The 21901-nt window shown below is 49.0% G+C and overlaps 1 protein-coding gene and 1 long non-coding RNA gene across 4 annotated transcripts; one reads left to right on the top strand and one right to left on the bottom strand.

Moving 5' to 3' along the window:
* Positions 1-1715: 1715 nt before the first annotated feature.
* Positions 1716-10744, top strand: LOC103630224 (uncharacterized). Of its 2 annotated transcripts, XR_002262876.3 has the most exons (4): positions 1716-2579; positions 6857-9381; positions 9448-9576; positions 9667-10744. It is a non-coding gene; the product is annotated as an uncharacterized lncRNA (long non-coding RNA). The 2 variants fall into 2 exon arrangements; XR_002262875.3 differs by having other exon boundaries at positions 6857-9576; positions 9667-10528.
* LOC103630225 (putative E3 ubiquitin-protein ligase LIN-1) lies at positions 3535-11988 on the bottom strand. 2 transcript variants are annotated; one of them, XM_008651295.4, is made up of 17 exons: positions 11076-11988; positions 9995-10055; positions 9644-9886; positions 9228-9310; positions 7917-9098; positions 7704-7845; positions 7241-7486; positions 6848-7145; positions 6498-6619; positions 5917-6036; positions 5537-5668; positions 5337-5459; positions 5141-5251; positions 4866-5015; positions 4662-4787; positions 4056-4172; positions 3535-3953 (listed from the first exon to the last, which is right to left on the bottom strand). In XM_008651295.4, exons 1-17 carry the CDS (start codon positions 11747-11749, stop codon positions 3936-3938), a joined length of 3948 nt encoding a protein of 1315 aa, XP_008649517.1. In that variant the 5' UTR covers positions 11750-11988; the 3' UTR covers positions 3535-3935. The 2 variants fall into 2 exon arrangements, with proteins under 2 accessions (XP_008649517.1, XP_008649518.1); XM_008651296.4 differs by having other exon boundaries at positions 3565-3953; positions 9228-9307.
* Between the last annotated feature and the right edge of the window lie 9913 nt (positions 11989-21901).

Genomic DNA, 21901 nt, shown 5'->3' with positions numbered 1-21901 from the left:
CTTATCGAGTTATGGAAAAATGTTAGCAAGTTGATCCTCTCATCTTATACGGTGACAAAGGGCAAATTATCATTTTTAGGGCTAGTTTGAAAACCCTATTTTCCCAAGGGGTTTTCGTTTTCCCAAGGGAAATTAGTTCATTTTCCCTTGGAAAATTGAAAATCCCGTGGAAAAATAGTGTTGCCAAACTAGCCCTTAGTTTTTTGAATTACTTGTTTTGTATTTAGTTGTAAATAGATGTATGCATGATCCAATTTTTTTCTAATATATTTTTGAAGACTTCAAACATCTAATTATAGAAAAACATTTAGCAACTTAATACTCTTATCTTGTACAATCACAAAGTTTTCTTGTTCTTTTGAAAATTTAGAATTTGGTGGTTTTCCTTTAATTAATACTCTTATGTGTAGAGTGGTTACTCGGAGGTTGGGGGGAGCACAATCGGACACCCGATCACGGACACATGGCCTGCGTACGCCAGACAGTCCGGGTACTAAGACCGAATAGTTCGTGATAGGCGCGAATAGTCCGGCTACGAAGGTCGGACGGTCCACAGACAAACATAAGAAACAACAAACCACATACCGTCATACCACAATGTTCCAAAACAGACACTAGGAAACAAAACACTTTCATGACGTTTAGCCGACTCAGTAGAGTCGACCCTACTTTGGATCAGCTGCTTGCTAAATTTATGAAGAAGAAGATCGTTCCACACAACTGGCCAATAAAGCAAACGAAGTAAAAAGGCGATCTATGCGAAAGCAAAGGCCAACTCAACCTGGTCGTCCTCCTTAGGGATGGCATAATGCTTCTTGGTTTATACATCACCGATGTGTTGTCCTACTCAAGTGTGGGGTGGTACGACGATGAATCCGTATTACTGGCCCAATTCGTTTACTTATTCGAGCTAAGGGATATCATAAATTTTTTCATATTGACATGTTGGTCAGGCAGACATGACTGAAGAGGAAGCAATCTGAAACGACGTCTATGCATCAAAGTTCTATCAAATATTTATATTATTTGATCACAAGAGTCGATGATTTGCATCGAGTTGAGTCCTTACTTTGATCCGAAACAAACAGCCTGCGAGACGGGTGCGTTCCCTCTGACCAATTCCCTAGTAGGAAAAAAAATACTCCTCATATATTTCTCCAAATTAAACATCTCACGCAAGGTGCATGCCGAAGTTTGTTGAGTGACGATTAAACTGGGGCAAATTAGTGTGACTAGTAAGGCTTCACACTTGGACTTAGCATGCAGCCAGTAATTGCGGGGGAAAAAAGATAAATAATTTAGTAAGGAAGTCTCAGATCTGATCAAGCATCATGCACGCAACCACAGCCAATATAAAATTAGCAAGTTGGGTAGAATGGAACAGAGCGCTTTGATTTTCAGCTCCATCTAATAAAGCAACAAAAAGCCAGCTCAAGAAAGACGATAAGGGACTGGGTGGCTAGTATATTCTCTTATTTGTTGCTAGACGCTACATATTGACATGTGAAGCTTTATTTTAATTTGCGCGTGAATTGCGGGGGAACAGATGCCAAGTCCTTGTCCAGCCAGCCCCCTCTTCACAGCTCTCTTATTTTTGAGAGGAGGCACCTGCACGAGAAAACTGTAAAGACGAAGGCACGCACAACGTGAGCGTGAGGCATCCCATCTCACCACATGCCCGGTGAGTCCTTTTATTAATCAAGGTCCATCGGTAACATGATGGTAATTAGCAAAGTTCATCATGAATTTGCTCTTGTTCGTAATATATGTATTTCTCAATGTGCAGTGCTGGAACTGGAATAACACTGTGATCTGAATTTTTTTTGACGATCAGATTTTTATATAACAGAGTACCAATATTTGTAGGCACGAAATAAATACCACTAAATTAATTACAAAAATGCATCCTCGTGCTAAGCTTAAGCTTAGTTGGAGAAATAAATGTTACCCTCAGAATAGCGAATGTATTCTGCCAGCAGAGCAGGGCGTCGGTGGGTACTTTTGACGCAGCAGCTCGGCAGCAGCACCGACACTTAGTTCGATACACCTCCCATCGTTCCACTCCATGACCATGTAGGCAGGGATGGAGTGAGCATATGCCGGCACATGACAGGCATGGGGAATAGTTTTTTTTTTTTGATCCAACGCAGTTGCAGGCAACGATGCGCCTAAAATCTGCCAAACCAGGCGACGACACAGCAGCCAGTCTCGGTTTCAGCAGGGCGCACCGCGCACGGCATCATCATCATCGTCGCCGTCCGTTTCGTTGCGTCGTGCTCCTGCAGTCCTGCTGTTGGGTTGCCGGTGGTACATTCTTTGACTTCCACATGGGCTGGGTCGTCCTGGCACCCTGCGCACCACACGGACTCACCAAGCCGGGGGAAATTCAAGGAATCAGGACAAGAGCTGTCAGTATCAGCTGCTGTACAGCGGTACGGCTCGTGCTTCTCTTGGAATGTTAGGCGGCAAGGTTAGGCATCGTCTGCACAGACAGACAGGGAAGGTGCCCGCGAGGTGCTCGGCCAAATGCGCCAAGACCGTTGTCTACGGCGGCGCGCTGGGGGGGGGGCTCGGCTCAGGTTTGTGCCGTCCCTTGAACCTTCTCTTGTCTTCAGTCTGTTTACTACGCATGCCATGCCATAATGGCGCCCCGCCCTCCTCTTGGTCTTGAGATTCCGTTCTAACACTACGTTTCTACCTGCACTTCCACTTGCTTGGCCTGCCACATGAAATTCCCCGAAAATTTCCACCATCTTATAGTACGATAGACCCGGTTGGCTAACTATTAGCTGACTTGCTAAAAATAGTTAATAGCTCAACTATTAGGTAGGCTGTCTAGATGCCTGCATCTAATTTTAATTTTAATAGTTAACTATATTAGCTCTAATGCATTTAAACATGAGTGTAGTCAAACAAAAAGCAAGGTATGGCAGTGGAGACGCTAGGTAATGCAGGCGCCGTCATGAAGGGCTGCGGAGCTGCGCACGGCGCTGAGGCAGGAGCGCTCACGTCGTTAGGTGGGGCTGCAGAGCTGCGCGCGAGGCATGAGTGCTATGGGTGTAGGCTGCAGAGCAGCGTGAGTGCAGGACCATCGATGGAGACTTGCGGTGCGTCTGTGGCAGAGCTGAAGAGTGAGACAGCGGCGTGGACGGATGGGAGGTGGAGTGAGTTGGACAGGAAGCAGGTGCAAACCTTGAGCGCAAGGCAGTAAATCGACGGGACTAGAAGGGCATGAGGAGGAGCGCAGCGGATGACGCCATGGGAGAGTGAGGAGACACGCTTCATCATCGACAGCTTTGCCTCGCCCTCGCCGCCTCACTCTCGGCCCTGGTGTTCTCTGCCCACTACCGCCTGAGCCTGAAGCACCTGTTCCTCATGGCGGAGTAAGGTATGGCAAGCGCCATAGCTCGCCATACCGAGCGCTCCGCCACTGGGTGTAGTTGGCCTCATGATTCTACGGCCACTGCCGCTTAAATTTATCTGTTTCAACAATTATTTCATGATCACGTTTTCCAATTAAATAAATGGTGGGAAAAAAAAGAATAAAGCTTTGGAGGCTTCTCATTGTCCAAAATGACATGGCTTTTTTTTGTTATAGTGGTAGTGTCCTCTTAATTTTCCAGTTCTAGGCAAGTATATATGTAGATCTAAGAAATTTACTCTACCCTTTATTAACATCCACAACTCATCCCTTCGCAAAACTAAAACAAACACGCACACACTAGTTAGTATTTACATTATGAACCTACTACTCATCCATTTCGAAGAAACTTGCTGATCCATGGAGTTTATGAACGAACCGCGCTGGCTGCTGTGTTGTGTCCTGAGGGCTTGTACAATGGTATGCTCCTCTTTTTCATGTTTCCTGTACACTCTAGCTTTCCTTTACATTTACAAGATTAAGCCTTCCACCTGCTCCTTCTTGCTTCTACACTTCACAACGGTATCCATGCCTGTAGTGTAGGTACATTTGCAAGAAATTTTTTTGTTTCACATTACCCTCAGGGAAGCATAGTTGTCAGTCAGTTCTCAAGATTAGTTTGGTTGTTACTGACCTTAATTAACCCAGTTTCTGTACCACAGAAAACCATGTCGTTTGCAGTGAACAAGCTCGTTATCTTGCTTCCTGCGGATAGCCTTCCTACTTTCTGCTGCTTCTCCCTCAACCATATCTGCCATAAATTTAGAAGCAGAATCAGGACTCGTGAATCCTTTGTTTTTCATTTGTGATGCAAGGGTATTTTGGTGGCCTTGGTTGTGTTGTTGCTAGACCCTAGGTTTTGTTGTCTCGTTGTATTACTCACACTGGGTTTCTTATTTTTAATATAATCGGCAGCTCTCTTGCTTGATTGGTTTAAAAAAAACAAAAAATGGACAGCTTCTGTACTTTGACTAAAAAGAAACTACATATGGTTTTCTTAAAACGTAGTTTTTGGTTCCTGGTTCTTGATAGTGCGACCTAAACGTTAGTTCCATTAGGTACCAGGCATGCGTTCGCAATGGACTCGCCAACGAGTTTCTGTGAGTTCAGACTGGATTTTGCAATCAAATACAGATCTTCTGGTAGTATATTGTGCTCAAGCAGTGGAATTATCATGCCCTTTTCTTTTTCCATAAATTAGTGTAGCTGACATGGAAAAAAGAAAAGAAATTCATGTCACCTGAATGATACTAGGACTTCTACTGCAGTTCAAGTAGATGAAGTCTTCAACCACTGCCATGGCCTCTACACTTGTTCCCTTTGGTATTGGCATTGTCATATTAGGTTTGCATCGTTTCTTCCAATCCTGGAAACAGTTCAAAAAATTCACATTTCTTTTCATCTCATAGCTTTAAGAGGTCAAGTTTGATCATTTCATTATTACCTTTAAGGCTGACCCTTCGACCTGAGCACCGGCACAGTACATCCAATCTCTGTATACAACAATGGAGCTAATGGATTGTTTCCTAACCATCCAGCCTCCTCTAGGTATCCTTATCATCGCACTGTTGGATTCAACTGACACGTCTAGTTCCTGTGACAATCTTAATTATTAGAGACATATATGTGCTGTACACGTTCCCGACTTGTAATACAAGCCATTCTCTTTAGATATAGTGATCTAAGATGCTATTATGCTTTTTTAACCACAAAACTAACCTGTATACTTGCGTCTTTGCATCCAAGGTAAGCTTTTCCCTGGTATACAGCTAGAGATTTGACATGCTTGCTCCTGTAAAATGTTTGGGTGCTTCTTGATGCACAAGAGAACTGTGACAGAATCAAAGTAAAAACACCATTATTGTTATGTGTTCCATTTCTTGAGACAATCACCAAGTGCATATCATATGAATACCTTGAGAACGCTGTTCTGTGTAAGTACAAGAATTTTGTCACCACAAATATCAAGTTTTTGTACAGCCTCTCTTGTCTGAATCATCTCCACGCACTCTAGCTTGCGCTGTGCCATTTCCCATACCTGCAAATGATCTTGTCAATTAACATCCCGCAATTAATTTTCTTTTACGGTTTTAGCACTGAAGTTGAATTGGTTACCCGAATAGATTTGTCTGCTGATCCACTCAGGAGGTTCTCCCCAGTTTCTGATAGTGAAAAACATGTCACTGCCTTCTTGTGCTCTTTTACCTCCCTGATGATTACTGCCCTCTGGCCTTTTATGTCCCATGCCTGCAGACAACACCTGAGTGTTAGGATTTTTTTAGTTATGTAAATATTACTGCATGAACTGAAGCAATGAGCTTGCTGTATCAGTACAGAGTTTCTACCATTTTCCTAGTCCCTTAAGTCTTTCTAAAAAGGGTCCCTTCTAAAAGTTACTTCTGTTAGTCAAGAGATTGTGAGCTAATTTTGTAAATACTGGGAATTTTGAAACTGTGGTTATGATTTTAATTCAGACATATGGAATATATCATTACCCTGATGGTGCCATTAGAATAACCAGCAAAAAGCTGCCCTCTGAAGAATGCTATAGCAGTTGCTGCACCATTGCCTGGTTGACCAATTTCGAGAATTTGTGTATGTACACATGATACACGCTGCACTGACAACATCAGATAATTATTTCTTATGTTTAAGAAACATTTCTCACAAAGGGCTAGCTAGAAAATGTGGTTATAATAATCTCAGCATAGATTCTGAAATTAACAATAGCAAGCCTAAAGAACTTTTGATTTGATCAGATATAATCATAGGCTCTTAGCTCCCAATCTAAGATATACCTGATGGTCTGTTCTTGCTGTTACTTAGCATGGCATGCCTTGTTTGCTGGAACAGGGGTAGTATGAAACGAACAAGGGAAGTGAAGGAGCTCATAGGGGTGTGATAATGGATCACGATCCAAATGTTTCTTCATAATTCATTTGAGCCCTTAAATAATTTTAGTTTAAAAATAAATAGAAATAGAGCTCGATCCAAATCCGACCCGATCCTTAAATTTTATAGTATAAAATTTAGAGCCTATTACCACCCCTAGGAGCTCAATTCCAACAATACTCACTGGTTTGCTGGAAAGAAAATAATCTGTAACTTGAAGTAACTCCTCAGCCATCCATGTGAACGATGAAAGCCTCCTAAGAGATTCTCGGGAACCCTCTGGCAAGCTCATCAACATTTGCTTTCCTGTTGTTAAAAAATGGTAACTTTTTATAATTTTTTTTGGACCATGGCAACTTTGTATAAATTATACTGCTTGGAGCTTTCCTTCAGCTTTAGCTTGGATGTTAGTAAATAACAAAACCATTCAATTGTATAAGTCTTTAAGATGTGCAAAATACATATTGGATTTTAGTAAATAACAAAATCATTTAATTGTAACTGGATAGAAGATAATGATGATGTACTATTTACCTTTTCCAGAGGTGTAATTATAGAGACACATGCATGCTAGAACCCTTTCGTCAAGCTCATTTCCTGGATGAAGGTGACTTGCTATGTCATGCAACAAGATCTCACAAGCAGAATATCTTATGGCATTTTCACCAAGGGCAGCCAGCTCGCTTCCGAGCCATGCAGTGCATAAGAGGCAATTCTGTGAGGTTCCCTTCACTTTGCTTTGCATTCCTTTGGCTAAAGCGCTGATAAACGGTACTCCTATTTTAATAATCGCTCGTGCAGATTTATTGCTCCATGTGCTTATTTCTGTATCCTGTATCACCATTATTATTGTTATTATGTTCCTTGCCATTAAGTTATGTTTTTTTTTCTATATTTTCCAAATGAAAAAATGTTTTGATACTTAACCTGCAGGCAAGAATCAAGCCAGTCGATGTTCCTGATTGTATTTCTTTGTGATGTTGATGTGAGACCAGCTTTCTTTGTGAGCCATGCTGCAGTGTACGATTCTCCTGACCAGGAATAAGTCCCTCCGAGGTTTGAAAGAAAACATGCTGATAATGCCTGTACTCTACTGTTTTCTTGAGATGATAGAGAGTCCAACAGGACTTCCATCGCTTCATCTTGGAACACACTCCTGCCATCTGATCTCTCCTGCCAAAAGGAATAATATGGAACCTGCTGCTTCAGATATTGTGAGGTTACTTGTAATGGTAATAATAGTAACAACGAGGATGTTGTGTTTTTGAAGAATTGGTGAAACCATGAAAAACAATTTTTTTTTGCTTTTCTGTTTTCAATTTTGCTTGTGCTTTGTATGGTAAATACTTATTCAGACTAGGGGTATCTGTGTAGCAAACTGTCTATGTACCATCATATCCAATTGCAGGAGAAGGCTAGCTCCTAAAACCCGATGTTCAGGTCCAGTTTGATGGAGGCTGACCATCAGTGTGTGCATAATTGCAATGCCACCTTGCCGTCTTATTTCTTCAAGCAGAGAGTTTGCTGAGGACCTGGAAGTTTGCACAATTCAATAAGTTATCCAGGCAAGTACATAACGGAATAATTCTTTACATGCTGTTACCTGGGAATCTGTAGAATCTCATGGAAGTATTCAAGTGCAGCACACTTGGCCCGGTGCTCTTTTCGTCTCAGAAGGTGAAGGAATGGGTCCACTGGAGTAGCCTGTGACAAGAACTTCTTGCAGTTACCATTGAGACGTACACATCTGATGAGAATAGCTGCCAGGGCCACACCTTCCTCCAAGTTGTGGTTCTTTGCAACATCCACAAGCTTGGACAAAATAGGAGGGGAGCTGAGGGAAGCCAAGTGGACATTGTTTGTTACATAGTCGAATGCTGTCACTAAGATCTCGATGAGAGCTATTGATGCTGATGTCGGTGTCAGTGGAAGCATTGAAGGCCATTTTTGGGTGCCTGAGCTACAAGCAACATGTAGAAGCGAGGGCAACAGATCCAAGTTTTTGATCTCTAAAGGTGTAGGATCTAACAGATATATCAGAATGGCTGCTTCATGTACATCTCTCTTCAATGCAACGGCTAAGTTGGATAAATGGAAGTCCTTCCTCTTGATGCCTCTCATGACATTTCTATCTTCAGATATCATGAGCAGTAGTACATAGACTGATGCCCTGACCACTTTGTCCTTTTTTGATGTGGAAATGCTGTCAAGCAGCCGATCAAGGATATCTTGCCTTACTGACGACATGTGTCTCGCCTCACAAGTGTTGTTCAGTAATTGCCATATAGTTGTGACCTCAGAGCCAGCATCTAGGCAGCTTTCTAGTCCATCTGAAATCAGCAGTTTTGATACTGCCTTCTCGAACCTCTCAAGAAAATCTACCTGGCTGTCCTTCGCCCAGCGCGAGCTGACATCACTCCAATCATCACTGGCTGTGGAAGTCTTGAATTTCCTGCTCATGCTTCCTCTGGAGACTAGATCGGACAGGGAACTTTTCTTGATGAATTTGGCCGAGAAGGCATTGAAGCATCTGAGATCATGCCTCGGTGAGCACTGCGTAAACATGGCATCCTTGGCGGAATAGTTGGATGTGGAGTATGAGTCAGCATTCTTCAGCTCCAGGACCGAATTTGATAGATTATTCAGTGATCCATGAGATCTGTTTGATTGCAAGCAGTTTGGTTTCGTCTCACGGTCATCGACCTGGTACATTGAGGATTCTGGAGCATATATCATTGCATTTTCAGGAGATGTGCACCACGTCAGATTCTTGTTGTGGTTTGATCTAACCAAAGGTGGTACCAAAACAAAGAAATTTGAGGTTAGGCAGCTCAGGAAATAGTATCACAGACAATGTCGTGCTAGGCACGTTCACGGAAAAAAAAGGTGCCACAGACAATGTCAAATGGAGTACCTTTCATGGAGTTTAGCTGCTAAGAAATCTGCATCTATGGGCATGATCTTTGCTGACCTTCCTTTGTCATATGGAGCTGCCTGCTTCAGACGAATAAAATGTCATTTAAATCTAAAGGGTTAAAGCCCAGATCAAAGTTCAGGCAACTACTTCGGTAAAAATTATAAACAACTTATCTAGTTTTTAGTTCTACATTAACACAAATCTTTGGTCTCTGTAGGCATGTATCTCCAATCATTCAGATGTTCAACTTTGGTGACGATAATTCACAAGGATGAATGGTGTAAAACTGTACTGCTGATAAATGTGGTACTAGAAAAGGTGAAGTAAAGTTCGTCTACTGAAAATGGTAATTTATCCCTTCACCAGTATAATTTGCAATGAAGTTTCGAATGCTAGAGTTGAGTATGTCTTACCTCGCTATCACTTTGTTCACTAGAATCAAGATGCGAGTAAAAGGAAACAGGCGAATCAGACTGCGACTCCTCGAGCATCTCATGGAGGCACCTGCTGTCAGAGCTCCCCTTGGTATCTTCCTGGAAATCTTGATCTGCGATGCTGAGGAAATCCTTCAGCTCGGTGAAACCGTCATGGGCACCAAATTCTGATGCAGAGACCGTGGTAATTCCTTCAGGATCAACCGAATGGTTCGTTCTATCCTGCAACGATGCCAGATTCACCTTCAGTTCTCAAATGGAGGCCAGATCAACTCTTGTATGCACATACAACAACGTGTGAAGACAATGTATACATCATATGGCACTTACCTCCGAAGAACTCAACCATCTCGAAATGACAGAGCTTCCAGATCTTCCTGCCTGAAGATACCTGCTCATGGAAGTATATATCTTCAGAGTTCTTAGAGTCACACAACTGTGTGCCTTTCTTTTCTATATGCCTACAGATAGTAGCAGCAACTAGCAAGCACTACTATAGACAGGGTGTATTGAGTACTGACAATGTAGCAACTACACTGACAGCATGATTTCACCTATTGGCTATTTAAACTATATACATAGCAGTAGGCAATGCAGCAGGACTGAAGATGATCTCTCTAGATGGTGCTATCATTCTGCAGGCAGGCAGGCATCTGCAGTGGACCAGGATGGTTTAGTGTACATGCTTGTCTCAAGCCGGAAGTGGAGAATGTTTGCTCCCCCGGCTTTGCTTTGCTTTGCTTTGCTTCAGGGGTATGAGCCCAGGGAATGTGAAGATAACATTGGCCAAAAAGGTGTGTGGCATTTTGCCTTTAGCTTCCCTTTTGGAAAAGAGAGAGCGCCGATCTTTCCTATTTTGCCTAATTGGACTCTCTGGAATGTGCGGACTTTCGCTTCACATGGACTATGCAAAGATATTTCCTTTTTTCTGTTTCAGAAAACGAGAATTAAGCATTCAAGGAAAAAGGGCATCTCTTGTTTTGGTTTGGATTAAGGAATTAGTGTAGCTCTTGCTCATAAATTGAGATTTTGCAGCCTTTAAGGTTTTATTGCAATATTTTCTATATTATCAGCAAAACACATCGACGACCTTCATATGTATAAAAAAATATCATTTGTTTTTTTGCTTGAAAAACCATGGTGGGAAATCAGCATGGAGAAAAGGGCCTAAAAAAAAAGGTGACATGGAGATGGAGAAAAGGCATGCATAGCAAGAAAAAAAAAACTTTAACAGCCCTCTTCAGCACATCACAATAATAATCATTGCGGCCTGTCATGAAAAGTCATCCCTTTTCAATTTCCAGTGGCCTGATGAGCGTGCCATGCCCATGCAGCGACGGCGTCACTCACAAGTGGAGCATGCCGTTATAACTGCCGCGGTAAAGTAGTTCCCTGTTCTGTTCTTACTCACCCGCCATTTTGCTCCGGCGCGGCGGCCACCACCTTGTAGTACATGAGCCAGTCCTTGTAACGCCTGGCCGCGCGCCGCGCCGCGTCCTCTTCGCCGGCGCCGCCGGCCCTGGCGAGCACGCCGTCGTCGAACAGCCCCTCCCAGAGCGCGCGTGGCGCGAGCCCGGCGCGGCGGGCGCCGTCCTCGCGGCCAGCGGCCACCGCGGCTGGGCACACGGCGACGGCCTGCAGGAGGTCCATGGACATCTGCCACGCGTCCCCCTGGGCGCACCGCACGAGCGCGAGGTAGAAGTAGGCGCACGCGGCGACGCGGCGGTTGTCCAGCCCCGCCGTCTCGCCGTGCTCCGGCAGCAGCGCGGGGGCCTGCAGCGCCTCCTCGACGCCCGCCAGGCAGACGGCCGCCGCGCCGTCGACGGGGGACGGGAGGAGCGCGTCGATGGAGCCGTGGAGCGCGGCGAGGACGGCGTCGTCTTCGTTCTCCTCCTCCTCCTGCGCTCCGGAGAGGTTTTTACGACAATGGTGCCGCCGTGGGGGCGTGAGCAGAGCGAGACAGCGGCGGCGCGTGGCGTGGAGCGCGGCGGGGTCGGCGAGGAGCGCGCGCAGGTGGTGGTGGAGGAAGGCGATGAGGGAGTCCATGCAAGTGCGCGGCAGCACCGCCGCTGGCGCCGTCGGCATTGTGTCGCCGCAATGCCGGTGCTTAGAAGCAAGCTCTTTCGTCGTCACCAATCACCACCACCAGGAACAGGAGGATGTGGTGCCGTGGGTGAAGCCTGGTTGCAGTGGCTCATGCCAATCTTGGTCTGGTATGGGGAGCGACTGGTCCCTGTCCGTCCTCTCTTGACTTCATGGAGCAAGCTAGTAGTAGAGAGAGATAGAGAGAGATTTGGGAGGTTATACATCTTCCCGTCCGTGAGGCGTGAGTAGGGATGGCAACGGGGAATTCCCCGTCGGGTTTTAGCTCCCCAAACCCGTCCCCGCGACGAAAAAATTTCCCCATGGGGATCCCCACGAATGCTTGCGGGGGACATTTCTTCCCCATCCCCGTTCCCCGCGGGGATAAATCCCCGTCGGGTATCCCCATCCCCATTTAAATTATAATTAAATCATACTTCATTTATTATTAATGTAAAACATTGTCACTTATACACATTGTTAGATGTAAAAATCATTATGTATGCATTAAAATCAATGTATTTGTACAATGAGTGATCTCCTGACAAGGTAATTCTGTATTTTTATCATTAACTATTACATGAAAACATTGTCACATGTAAGTTTAACGGGTCCCCGCAGGGAACGGGGATGGGGAATGCTTCCCCATCCCCGTCCCCGTTTACCCGTCGGGGGAGAATTTTCCCCCATTTACATCCCCGTGGGGGAAGGAACTCCCCCGTCCCCATCCCCTAATAGAGGAATTCTCCGCGGGGAATCGGGGATCGGGTCCCCATTGCCATCTCTAGGCGTGAGTGTCTGAGCGTTGTGAAGGCATTAATAATAATACTACTAAATCTAAGGCATTCAATGAGAAGTGGGGGTTTATTACTTCCCTCAGCCCGAGACAAAAGTTGTGGGAGAAAAATGTAGGAACATAAAAGCCATATGTCTTCCGTTTATGGTCCTGTTGACACAACTCTTGCTCATTAGAAAAACAGCTTATCTGAAAAATCAATAAAAATCAGTTTCTCTTTATTGACTGCTTTTAGTTTATTCTGCAGCTGAAATGATAAGCCGCCGCCTGCTGCAAAAACTACTTGTTTGATATATCTTCTGCTTAAACCTTTGAAGAGAAAATAAATTATGCCAAACATAGCCATATGCACGGGACAAGCGATTGTTATTACAAATGTTTTCTTAGACTAAATGTGTGTTTGAATGCACTAGAGCTAATAATTAGCAGCTAAATCAAACAGCTAGTTTAACCATTAACTACTTTCAGCAAATTAGCTAACAGTTAGCTAGCTAATTTCACTAGCAATTTTTTAGTCAACCAACTATTAACTCTAGTGCATTCAAACACCCCTAAAACTACAGTTTTAGTTTGGTGTAATTTTTTTTAAGAATAAAAAAACATGTTAGACAAAATCATGAACCCCACAAAAAAATTATCTATATATGTTTGGTATAGAGGCAATTTTAAAATGGTTAGGCACTACACAATTTCTTATATGCTCAACAGAATGGCATAACTGAGCGTTGGAACAGACTATCATATCTAAGGCACATTGCATGTTGTCTACTTCAGGTTTCAATATGTGCGTTTTATGATGAATCTGCTTCTACTTTTTGCTACCTTATTAATTAGTCACCCTGTATTACCATTGGTAAGAAAACTTTAATTGAGATATGCTCAGGTTCTCTATCGGATTATTAACAATTGAGAGTTTTTGGTTGTATTACTTATGCTCATGTTGATAATGGTAAATTAGAGACTAGAGTGATGTCTTTAACCTGATGTTAATGGTTATAAATTATGAAATTACCAAACTTTCAAGTTTGTGCTTAGTAGGAGCGTTATCTTTAATGGATACGCTATGCTTCGTGACAATCTGTTGTGAGTGTGAGAGAGAAAAGTATGCAAGTGGAGCAATTAATTAATGTACTAGATATTGACAATATTGTTGTTCAAGATGCACCTATTGCTGAAAATTTTCCCATTATTGATGAGTCTTCTATTGTTGAACATTCTTTCCTAGTTGTGCAATCTCCATAATATTCTATTATTGTTGATAGAGTCGTAAGATAGCCCAACTAGTTAAAAGTTTAGTTGAAGAATGAAATGTTGTTGATGCTATGTGTTGTAGAAGAGATTGAATGTAATTTAGAACCTTCTAATTATTCTGAAGCTATTACTTTTGTTGATTGCAACAATTGGATAACCACTTTGTAAGATGAGATGGGTCACTTCAAAAAATGGTACTTGCAATTTAGTAAAATTACCTAAAGATAAAAATTCTATCAATTGGGAATTTATTGTCAAAAGAAAGGAAGACATTTCTCCTAGTGAGCTAGTAATGTATAAATCAAGGTTGGTTGCTTAAGGTTATAGCCATATTCCATGTATTGATTTCAATGATGTATTTTTCCTAGTTGTTAAGCATAGTTCTATTCACACTTTGCTTAGTATTGTTGCCATGCATGATTATGAACTTAAACAACTAGATTTAAAATTGCATTCCTACATGAGGAGTTGGAAGAAGACATTTATATGAACAAATCTGAAGGTTTTTGTTATTCCTAAAAAACCTAGTCTTCTAGTTACAGAAATATCTTTATGGTTTGAAGCAATCTCATAGGCAATGGTACAAGAGATTTGACTCTTTTATGCTCTCTCATGGTTTTAAGCAGTCTGATTATGATAGTTTTGTTTCTTTAAAGATTGTTAGTATTAAGTGTCGGGGACCATAATTAGGGGTACCCCCAAGACTCCTAATCTCGGCTGGTAACCACCATCAGCACAAGCTGCAAAGGCCTGATGGGCGCATTACAGGTCAAAGCTCCATCCACTCAAGGGGCGCGATCTCGCCTCGCCCGAGCCCAGCCTCGGGCAGGAGCAGCAGACCCAGGTGGATTCACGCCTCGCCCGAGGGCCCCCTCAAGCAACAGGCGCACCCTCGACTCGCCCGAGGCCCAGCTCGGGCAGGCTTCACGGAGAAGCGACCTTGGCCAGATCGCCTCGCCAACCGACCGGATCACAAGAGCATTCAATGCAAGGATCTCATGACTCCTTATCCTGACGCGCGTTCTACAGTCGACAGGACCGAAGTGACCGCAGTCACTTCGCCCCTCCCCTGACTGACCTGACAGGAAAACAGCGCCGCCTGCCCTGCTCCGACTGCTGTGCCACCCGCCAAAGTGAGGCTGACAGCAGCCGAGTCCAGCCTCGGGCGCCATAGGAAGCTCCGCCTCGCCCGACCCCTGGGCTCGACCTCCGCCTCGATCTTGGAAGACGGTCTTTGCCTCGCCCGACCCCAGGGCTCGGACTCAACCTCGACCTCGGAAGACGGTCTCCGCCTCGCCCGACCCCAGGGCTCGGACTCAACCTCGACCCCGGAAGACGGTCTCCGCCTCGCCCGACCCCAGGGCTCGGACTCAGTCTCGACCTTGGAGGAGTCACCGCCTCGCCCGACCTCGGGCTCGGACCGACCACGCCGCAGGGGGGTACATCATTACCCTACCCCTAGCTAGCTCAGGCTATGGGGAACAAGACCGGCGTCGCATCTGGCTCGCCCCGGTAAACAAGTAATGATGGCACCCCACGTGCTCCATGACGACGGCGGTTCTCAGCCCCCTACGGAAGCAAGGAGACGTCAGCAAGGACCCGGCAGCCCCGACAGCTGTGCTTCTACAGGGTTTAAGCGCTCCTCCGACGGCCACGACATCACATGAACAGGGCACCAACACCTCTCCGATAGCCACGTCGGCATGTACATAGGGCTCTGGCTCCTCTCTGCTAGACACGTTAGCACATTGCTACAACCCCATTGTACACCTGGGCCTTCTCCTTACATCTATAAAAGGAAGGTCCAGGGCCCTCGTACAAAAAAGGTGGCCGCGCGGGAGAACGGGCTGACGGACAGGCTCTCTCTTTCTATCTCCCTCGTGAACGCTTGTAACCCCCTACTGCAAGCGCATCCGCCCTGGGCGCAGGACAACACGAGCCACAGTTCCCTTTTTTGCTCCCCCTTGTGTTCCGTCTCGCGCCGACCCATCTGGGCTGGGACACGCAGCGACAATTTACTCGTCGGTCCAGGGACCCCCCGGGGTCGAAACACCAACAGTTGGCGCGCCAGGTAGGGGCCTGCTGCGTGTTGACGAATAGCTTCCCGTCAAGTTCCAGATGGGTAGTCTCCAGCAACCTCTCCAGCCCGGGACGATGCTCCGTTTCAGGAGTCTTGAGTTCATGTCCCTCGACGGCAGCTACGACATGGTACTCCTTCCTCCGCCGCGTGACAACGACAATGGCGGCCGTCAACCCACCCGCCGGCGGCGGAATCGACGACGTCTTCCCCCTGTGGCGGAAGAACAACATCCAGGCCTGTCCCGTCACCTTCCCCGCCGCAGGAGGAGGAGGCGGGGCAGCCATGGCCAAGCAGGAGGCGGCACCTCGTTGGCTGTCGAGCGAGTCGACGGCGCCGGCGCCCCAGCGGGGGACACGTCGGGCGTTGACCTCGCGTCTGAGACAAAGACGAATGTCGTTTCCCCGCAACACGCCAACCCCAAGCGGACGGATGACGCCAGCACGCTCGCGAAGGACTTGCTGGGCGTTAGCCTCGTACCTGAGATCACGGTGCAGTCCGTCCCCGACGCGACTTCGTCACCATCCGTCGATCAAGAGGTACCGTCCATTTTCCATCCTGTGCCTTTTAGATTCAGCTTCGACCCACCAAGCGACCCCGCTTCGGTGGACGCTTTCATAAAGGCATATCCAAACCTTCCGGGGTACAATATGTGGTCCACCTGGGACAGACTGACGGCCGTCTCAACCTACGGGCCCCCGGGTTCCGAGGAAGATGACGAGCCCGACTCTGGTTGGGAGTTCTCCAAGCTCGATAACCCTAGTGCCATGCGGGACTTCATGACCGCATGTGACTACTGCCTCTCCGATTGCTCCGATGGTGACCACAGCCTTGGCGACGAGGACTGTGGCCCAAGTCACGAATGTTTCCACGTCGATCTAGGGGGTCTCGACGAAGGCAACCACCTTGGTATGCCGGAGGACGGCGATCCCCCTAGGCCTGCGCCTCGCGTTGACATCCTTCAGGAGCTAGTTGTGGTCCCAGTTCCTGCGGGGGGTCAGGACGCACAGCTCGAGCAAATCCGCGAGATGCAGGCCAGGCTCGACGAGGAAGCAGGACAACTTGTGTAGCTCCGGCAGAACATCGGGCAGGAGTGGGCAGGCCGAGCACCAGCCAGAGAAGCGCGTCATCAGGCCTAGGACGTCCAGCACCGCATCGCCGACGATGCCAGGGCAAGGCTGTCCCCGGCTTCCAGTGGGGTCGGCCAGAACCTGGCTGCAGCAGCAATACTACTCCGAGCGATGCAGGAGCCATCCACCACCGAGGGGTGGCGTATCCAGGGAGAACTCAAGAATCTCCTGGAGGATGTCGCGGTCCGACGGGCCGAAAGCTCTGCCTCCCGAAGGCAGGGGTACCCCCCGGAGCATCGCGCCGTGACTTCCCGATTCATGCGGGAAGCCTCGGTCCACACCGGGCGCAGACGGGACGCAACGCCTGCAGCCCCGGGTCGCCTCGGCAACGAGCACCACCGCCGCGACCGTCGAGCCCACCTCGACGAGAAGGTGCGCCGAGGCTACCACCCCAGGCGTGGGGGACGCTACGACAGCGGGGAGGACCGGAGCCCCTCGCCCGAACCACCCGGTCTGCAAGCTTTCAGCCGGGCCATACGACGGGCGCCGTTCCCGACCCGGTTCCGAACCCCGACTACCATCACCAAGTACTCGGGGGAAACAAGGCCAGAACTGTGGCTCGCGGACTACCGGCTGGCCTGCCAGCTGGGTGGAACGGACGATGACAACCTCATCATCCGCAACCTCCCCCTATTCCTCTCTGACGCCGCCCGAGCCTGGCTGGAGCATCTGCCTCCTGCGCAGATCTCCAACTGGGACGACCTGGTCAGAGCCTTCGCCGGCAACTTCCAGGGCACATACGTGCGCCCTGGGAACTTCTGGGATCTCCAAAGCTGCCGCCAGCAGCCGGGAGAATCCCTGCGGGGCTACATCCGGTGATTTTCGAAACATCGCACCGAGCTGCCCAACATCACCGATTCATATGTCATCGGCGCGTTCCTCACTGGCACTACTTGCCGCGACCTGGTGAGCAAGCTGGGTCGCAAGATTCCCACCAGGGCGAGCGAGCTGATGGACATCGCCACCAAGTTTGCCTATGGTAAGGAGGCGGTCGAGGCCATCTTTCGGAAGGACAAGCAACCTCAGGGGCGCCCACAGGAAGACGTCCCCGAGGCGTCCGCTCAGCGCGGCACCAAGAAGAAGGGAAAGAAGAAGTCGCAAGCGAAACGCGACACCGCCGAGCACAGGAACCCTCGAAAGCCTCCCGGAGGCGCCAACCTGTTCGACAAGATGCTCAAGGAGTCGTGCCCCTATCATCAGGGTCCTGTCAAGCACACCCCTGAGGAGTGCGTCATGCTTTGGCGCTACTTCCACAAGGCCGGGCCCCCGGCGGAAGGTGGCAGAGCCCACGACAACGACAAGAAGGAGGGCCACAAGGCAGAGGAGTTCCCTGAGGTCCACGACTGCTTCATGATCTACGGTGGGCAAGTGGCGAACGCCTCGGCTCGGCACCGCAAGCAAGAGCGTCGGGAGGTCTGCTCGGTGAAGGTGGCGGAGCCCGTCTACCTAGACTGGTCCGACAAGCCCATCACCTTCGACCAAGGCAACCACCCCGACCGCATGTCGAGCCCGGGGAAGTACCCGCTCGTTGTCGATCCCGTCATCGGCAACGTCAGGCTTACCAAGGTCCTCATGGACGGAGACAACAGCCTCAACATCATCTACACCGAGACCCTCGGGCTCTTGTAGATCGATCTGTCCACGATCCGGGCCGGTGCGGCGCCCTTTCACGGGATCATTCCCGGGAAGCGCGTTGAGCCCCTTGGACAACTCGATCTGCCCATCTGCTTCGGGACTCCCTCCAACTTCCGAAAGGAAACCCTCATGTTCGAGGTGGTCGGGTTCCGAGGAACCTACCACGCAGTGCTGGGGAGACCATGCTACGCCAAGTTCATGGCCGTCCCAAACTACACCTACCTCAAGCTCAAGATGTCGGGCCCCAACGGGGTCATCACCGTCGAATCCACGTACGGACACACATACGAATGCAATGTGGAGTGCGTGGAGTACGCCGAGGCCCTCGCCGAATCTGAGGCCCTCATCGCCGACCTGGAGAGCCTCTCCAAGGAGGTGCCAGATGCGAAGCGCCACGCCGGCAACTTCGAGCCAGCAGAGGCGGTTAAGTCCGTCCCTCTCGACCCCAGCAACGACGCCTCCAAGCAAGTCCGGATTGGCTCCGAGCTCGACCCCAAATAGGAAGCAATGTTCGTCGACTTTCTCCGTGCAAACGCCAAGGTTTTTGTGTGGAGTACCTCGGACATGTCTGGCATACCAAGGGATGTCGCCGAGCACTCGCTGGATATCCAAGCTGGAGCCCGACCCGTGAAGCAGCCTCTGCGCCGATTCGACGAAGAAAAGCACAGAGCCATAGGCGAGGAGATCCACAAGCTGATGGCTGCAGGGTTCATCAAAGAGGTATTCCATCCCGAATGGCTTGCCAACCCTGTGCTTGTGAAAAAGAAAGGTGGGAAGTGGAGGATGTGTGTAGACTATACTGGTCTAAACAAGGCATGTCCGAAAGTTCCCTACCCTCTGCCTCGCATCGATCAAATCGTGGATTCCACTACTGGGTGCGAAACCCTGTCATTCCTCGATGCCTACTCAGGGTATCACCAAATCAGGATGAAAGAGTCCGACCAGCTCGCGACTTCTTTCATCACACCTTTTGGCATGTACTGCTATATTACTATGCCATTTGGTCCGAGGAATGCAGGCGCGACATACCAAAGGTGCATGAACCACGTGTTCGGAGAGCACATTGGCCGAACGGTCGAGGCTTACGTCGATGACATCGTAGTCAAGATGAGGAAAGCCTCCGACCTCCTCTCTAACCTTGAAGCGACATTAAAGTGTCTCAAGGCGAAAGGCGTAAAACTCAATCCCGAGAAGTGTGTCTTCGGAGTCCCCCGAGGCATGCTCCTGTGGTTCATCGCCTCCGAGCGGGGCATCGAGGCCAACCCGGAGAAAATCGTGGCCATCACCAACATGGGGCCCATCAAGGACTTGAAAGGAGTACAGAGGGTCATGGGATGCCTTGCGGCTCTGAGCCGCTTCATCTCGCGCCTCGGCGAAAGAGGCCTACCCTTGTACCGCCTCTTAAGGAAGACCGAGCGCTTCACTTGGACCCCCGAGGCCGAGGAAGCCCTCGGGAACTTAAAGGCGCTCCTTACAAGCGCGCCCATCCTGGTGCCCCCCGCTGCCGGAGAAGCCCTCTTGATCTACGTAGCCGCAACCGCTCAGGTGGTCAGCGCCGCGATCGTAGTCGAGAGACGAGAAGAAGGGCATGCATTGCCCGTCCAGAGACCGGTCTACTTCATCAGTGAGGTACTGTCCGAGACTAAAATTCGCTACCCGCAAATTCAGAAGCTACTGTACGCGGTAATTCTGACGCGGGGAAAGTTGCGACACTACTTCGAGTCTCATCCGGTGACTGTGGTGTCATCCTTCCCCCTGGGGGAGATCATCCGGTGCCGAGAGGCCTCGGGTAGGATTGCAAAGTGGGCGGTGGAGATCATGGGCGAGACAATCTCGTTCGCCCCTCGGAAGGCCATCAAGTCCCAAGTCTTGGCGGACTTCGTGGCTGAATGGGTCGACACCCAGCTTCCAGCAGCTCCGATCCAACCGGAACTCTGGACCATGTTTTTCGACGGGTCGCTGATGAAAACAGGAGCGGGCGCGGGCCTGCTCTTCATCTCACCCCTTGAGAAGCACCTCGGCTATGTGTTGCGCCTCCATTTCCCGGCGTCAAACAACGTGGCCGAGTACGAGGCTCTGGTTAACGGGTTGCGCATCGCCATCGAGCTAGGGGTTCGACGCCTCGACGCTCGTGGCGACTCGCAGCTTGTCATCAACCAAGTCATGAAGAACTCCCATTGTCGCGACCCGAAGATGGAAGCCTACTGCGACGAGGTTCAACGCCTGGAAGACAAGTTCTACGGGCTCGAGCTCAACCACGTCGCTCGACGATACAACGAGACTGCGGACGAGCTCGCTAAGATAGCCTCGGGGCGGACGACGGTCCCCCCGGATGTCTTCTCCCGAGACCTACATCAACCCTCCGTCAAGACCGACGACACGCCTGAGCCCGAGGAGGCCTCGGCCCAGCCCGAGGCACCCTCGGCCGCCGAGGGTGAGGCACTGCGCGTCGAGGAAGAGCGGAATGGGGTCACGCCTAATCGAAACTGGCAGACCCTGTACCTGCAATATCTCCACTAAGGAGAGCTACCCCTCGACAGAGCCGAGGCTCGGCGACTGGCGCGGCGCGCCAAGTCGTTCGTCTTGCTAGGTAACGAGAAGGAGCTCTACCACCGCAGCCCCTCAGGCATCCTCCAGCGATGCATATCCATCGCCGAAGGTTAGGAGCTATTGCAAGAAATACACTCGGGGGCTTGCGGTCACCACGCAGCACCTCGAGCCCTCGTTGGGAACGCCTTCCGACAAGGTTTCTACTGGCCAACCGTGGTGGCCGACGCCACTAGGATTGTACGCACCTGCCAAGGGTGTCAATTCTACGCAAGGCAGACGCACCTGCCCGCTCAGGCCCTGCAAACAATACCCATCACCTGGCTGTTTGCTGTGTGGGGTCTGGACCTCGTAGGTCCCTTACAGAAGGCACCTGGGGGCTTCACGCACCTGCTGGTCGCTATCGACAAATTCTCCAAGTGGATTGAGGTCCGACCCCTAAACAGCATCAGGTCCGAACAGGCGGTGGCGTTCTTCACCAACATCATCCATCGCTTTGGGGTCCCTAACTCCATCATCACTGACAACGGCACCCAGTTCACTGGCAGGAAATTCCTGGACTTTTGCGAGGACCACCACATCCGGGTGGACTGGGTCGCCGTAGCTCACCCCATGACGAATGGGCAGGTAGAGCGTGCCAACGGCATGATTCTGCAGGGACTCAAGCCGAGGATCTACAACGACCTCAACAAGTTCGGCAGGCGATGGATGAAGGAACT

The sequence above is a fragment of the Zea mays genome, chromosome 6 (assembly GCF_902167145.1).
Source record: "Zea mays cultivar B73 chromosome 6, Zm-B73-REFERENCE-NAM-5.0, whole genome shotgun sequence".
Classification (NCBI taxonomy): Eukaryota; Viridiplantae; Streptophyta; class Magnoliopsida; order Poales; family Poaceae; genus Zea; species Zea mays.
This window is presented reverse-complemented; position numbering and strand designations above follow the sequence as displayed.

What these genes read in the sequence shown, in the direction of transcription:
- LOC103630225 (XM_008651295.4), bottom strand. Translation starts at nt 11,749, where the DNA reads ATGCCGACGGCGCCAGCGGCGGTGCTGCCGCGCACTTGCATGGACTCC. An exon ending in GGCTTGATTCTTGCCTGCAG is followed by an intron (nt 7,146 to 7,240) that starts GTTAAGTATCAA and finishes ATGGTGATACAG; the next exon opens with GATACAGAAATAAGCACATG. An exon ending in ATTCTAATGGCACCATCAGG is followed by an intron (nt 5,669 to 5,916) that starts GTAATGATATAT and finishes TGTTGTCTGCAG; the next exon opens with GCATGGGACATAAAAGGCCA.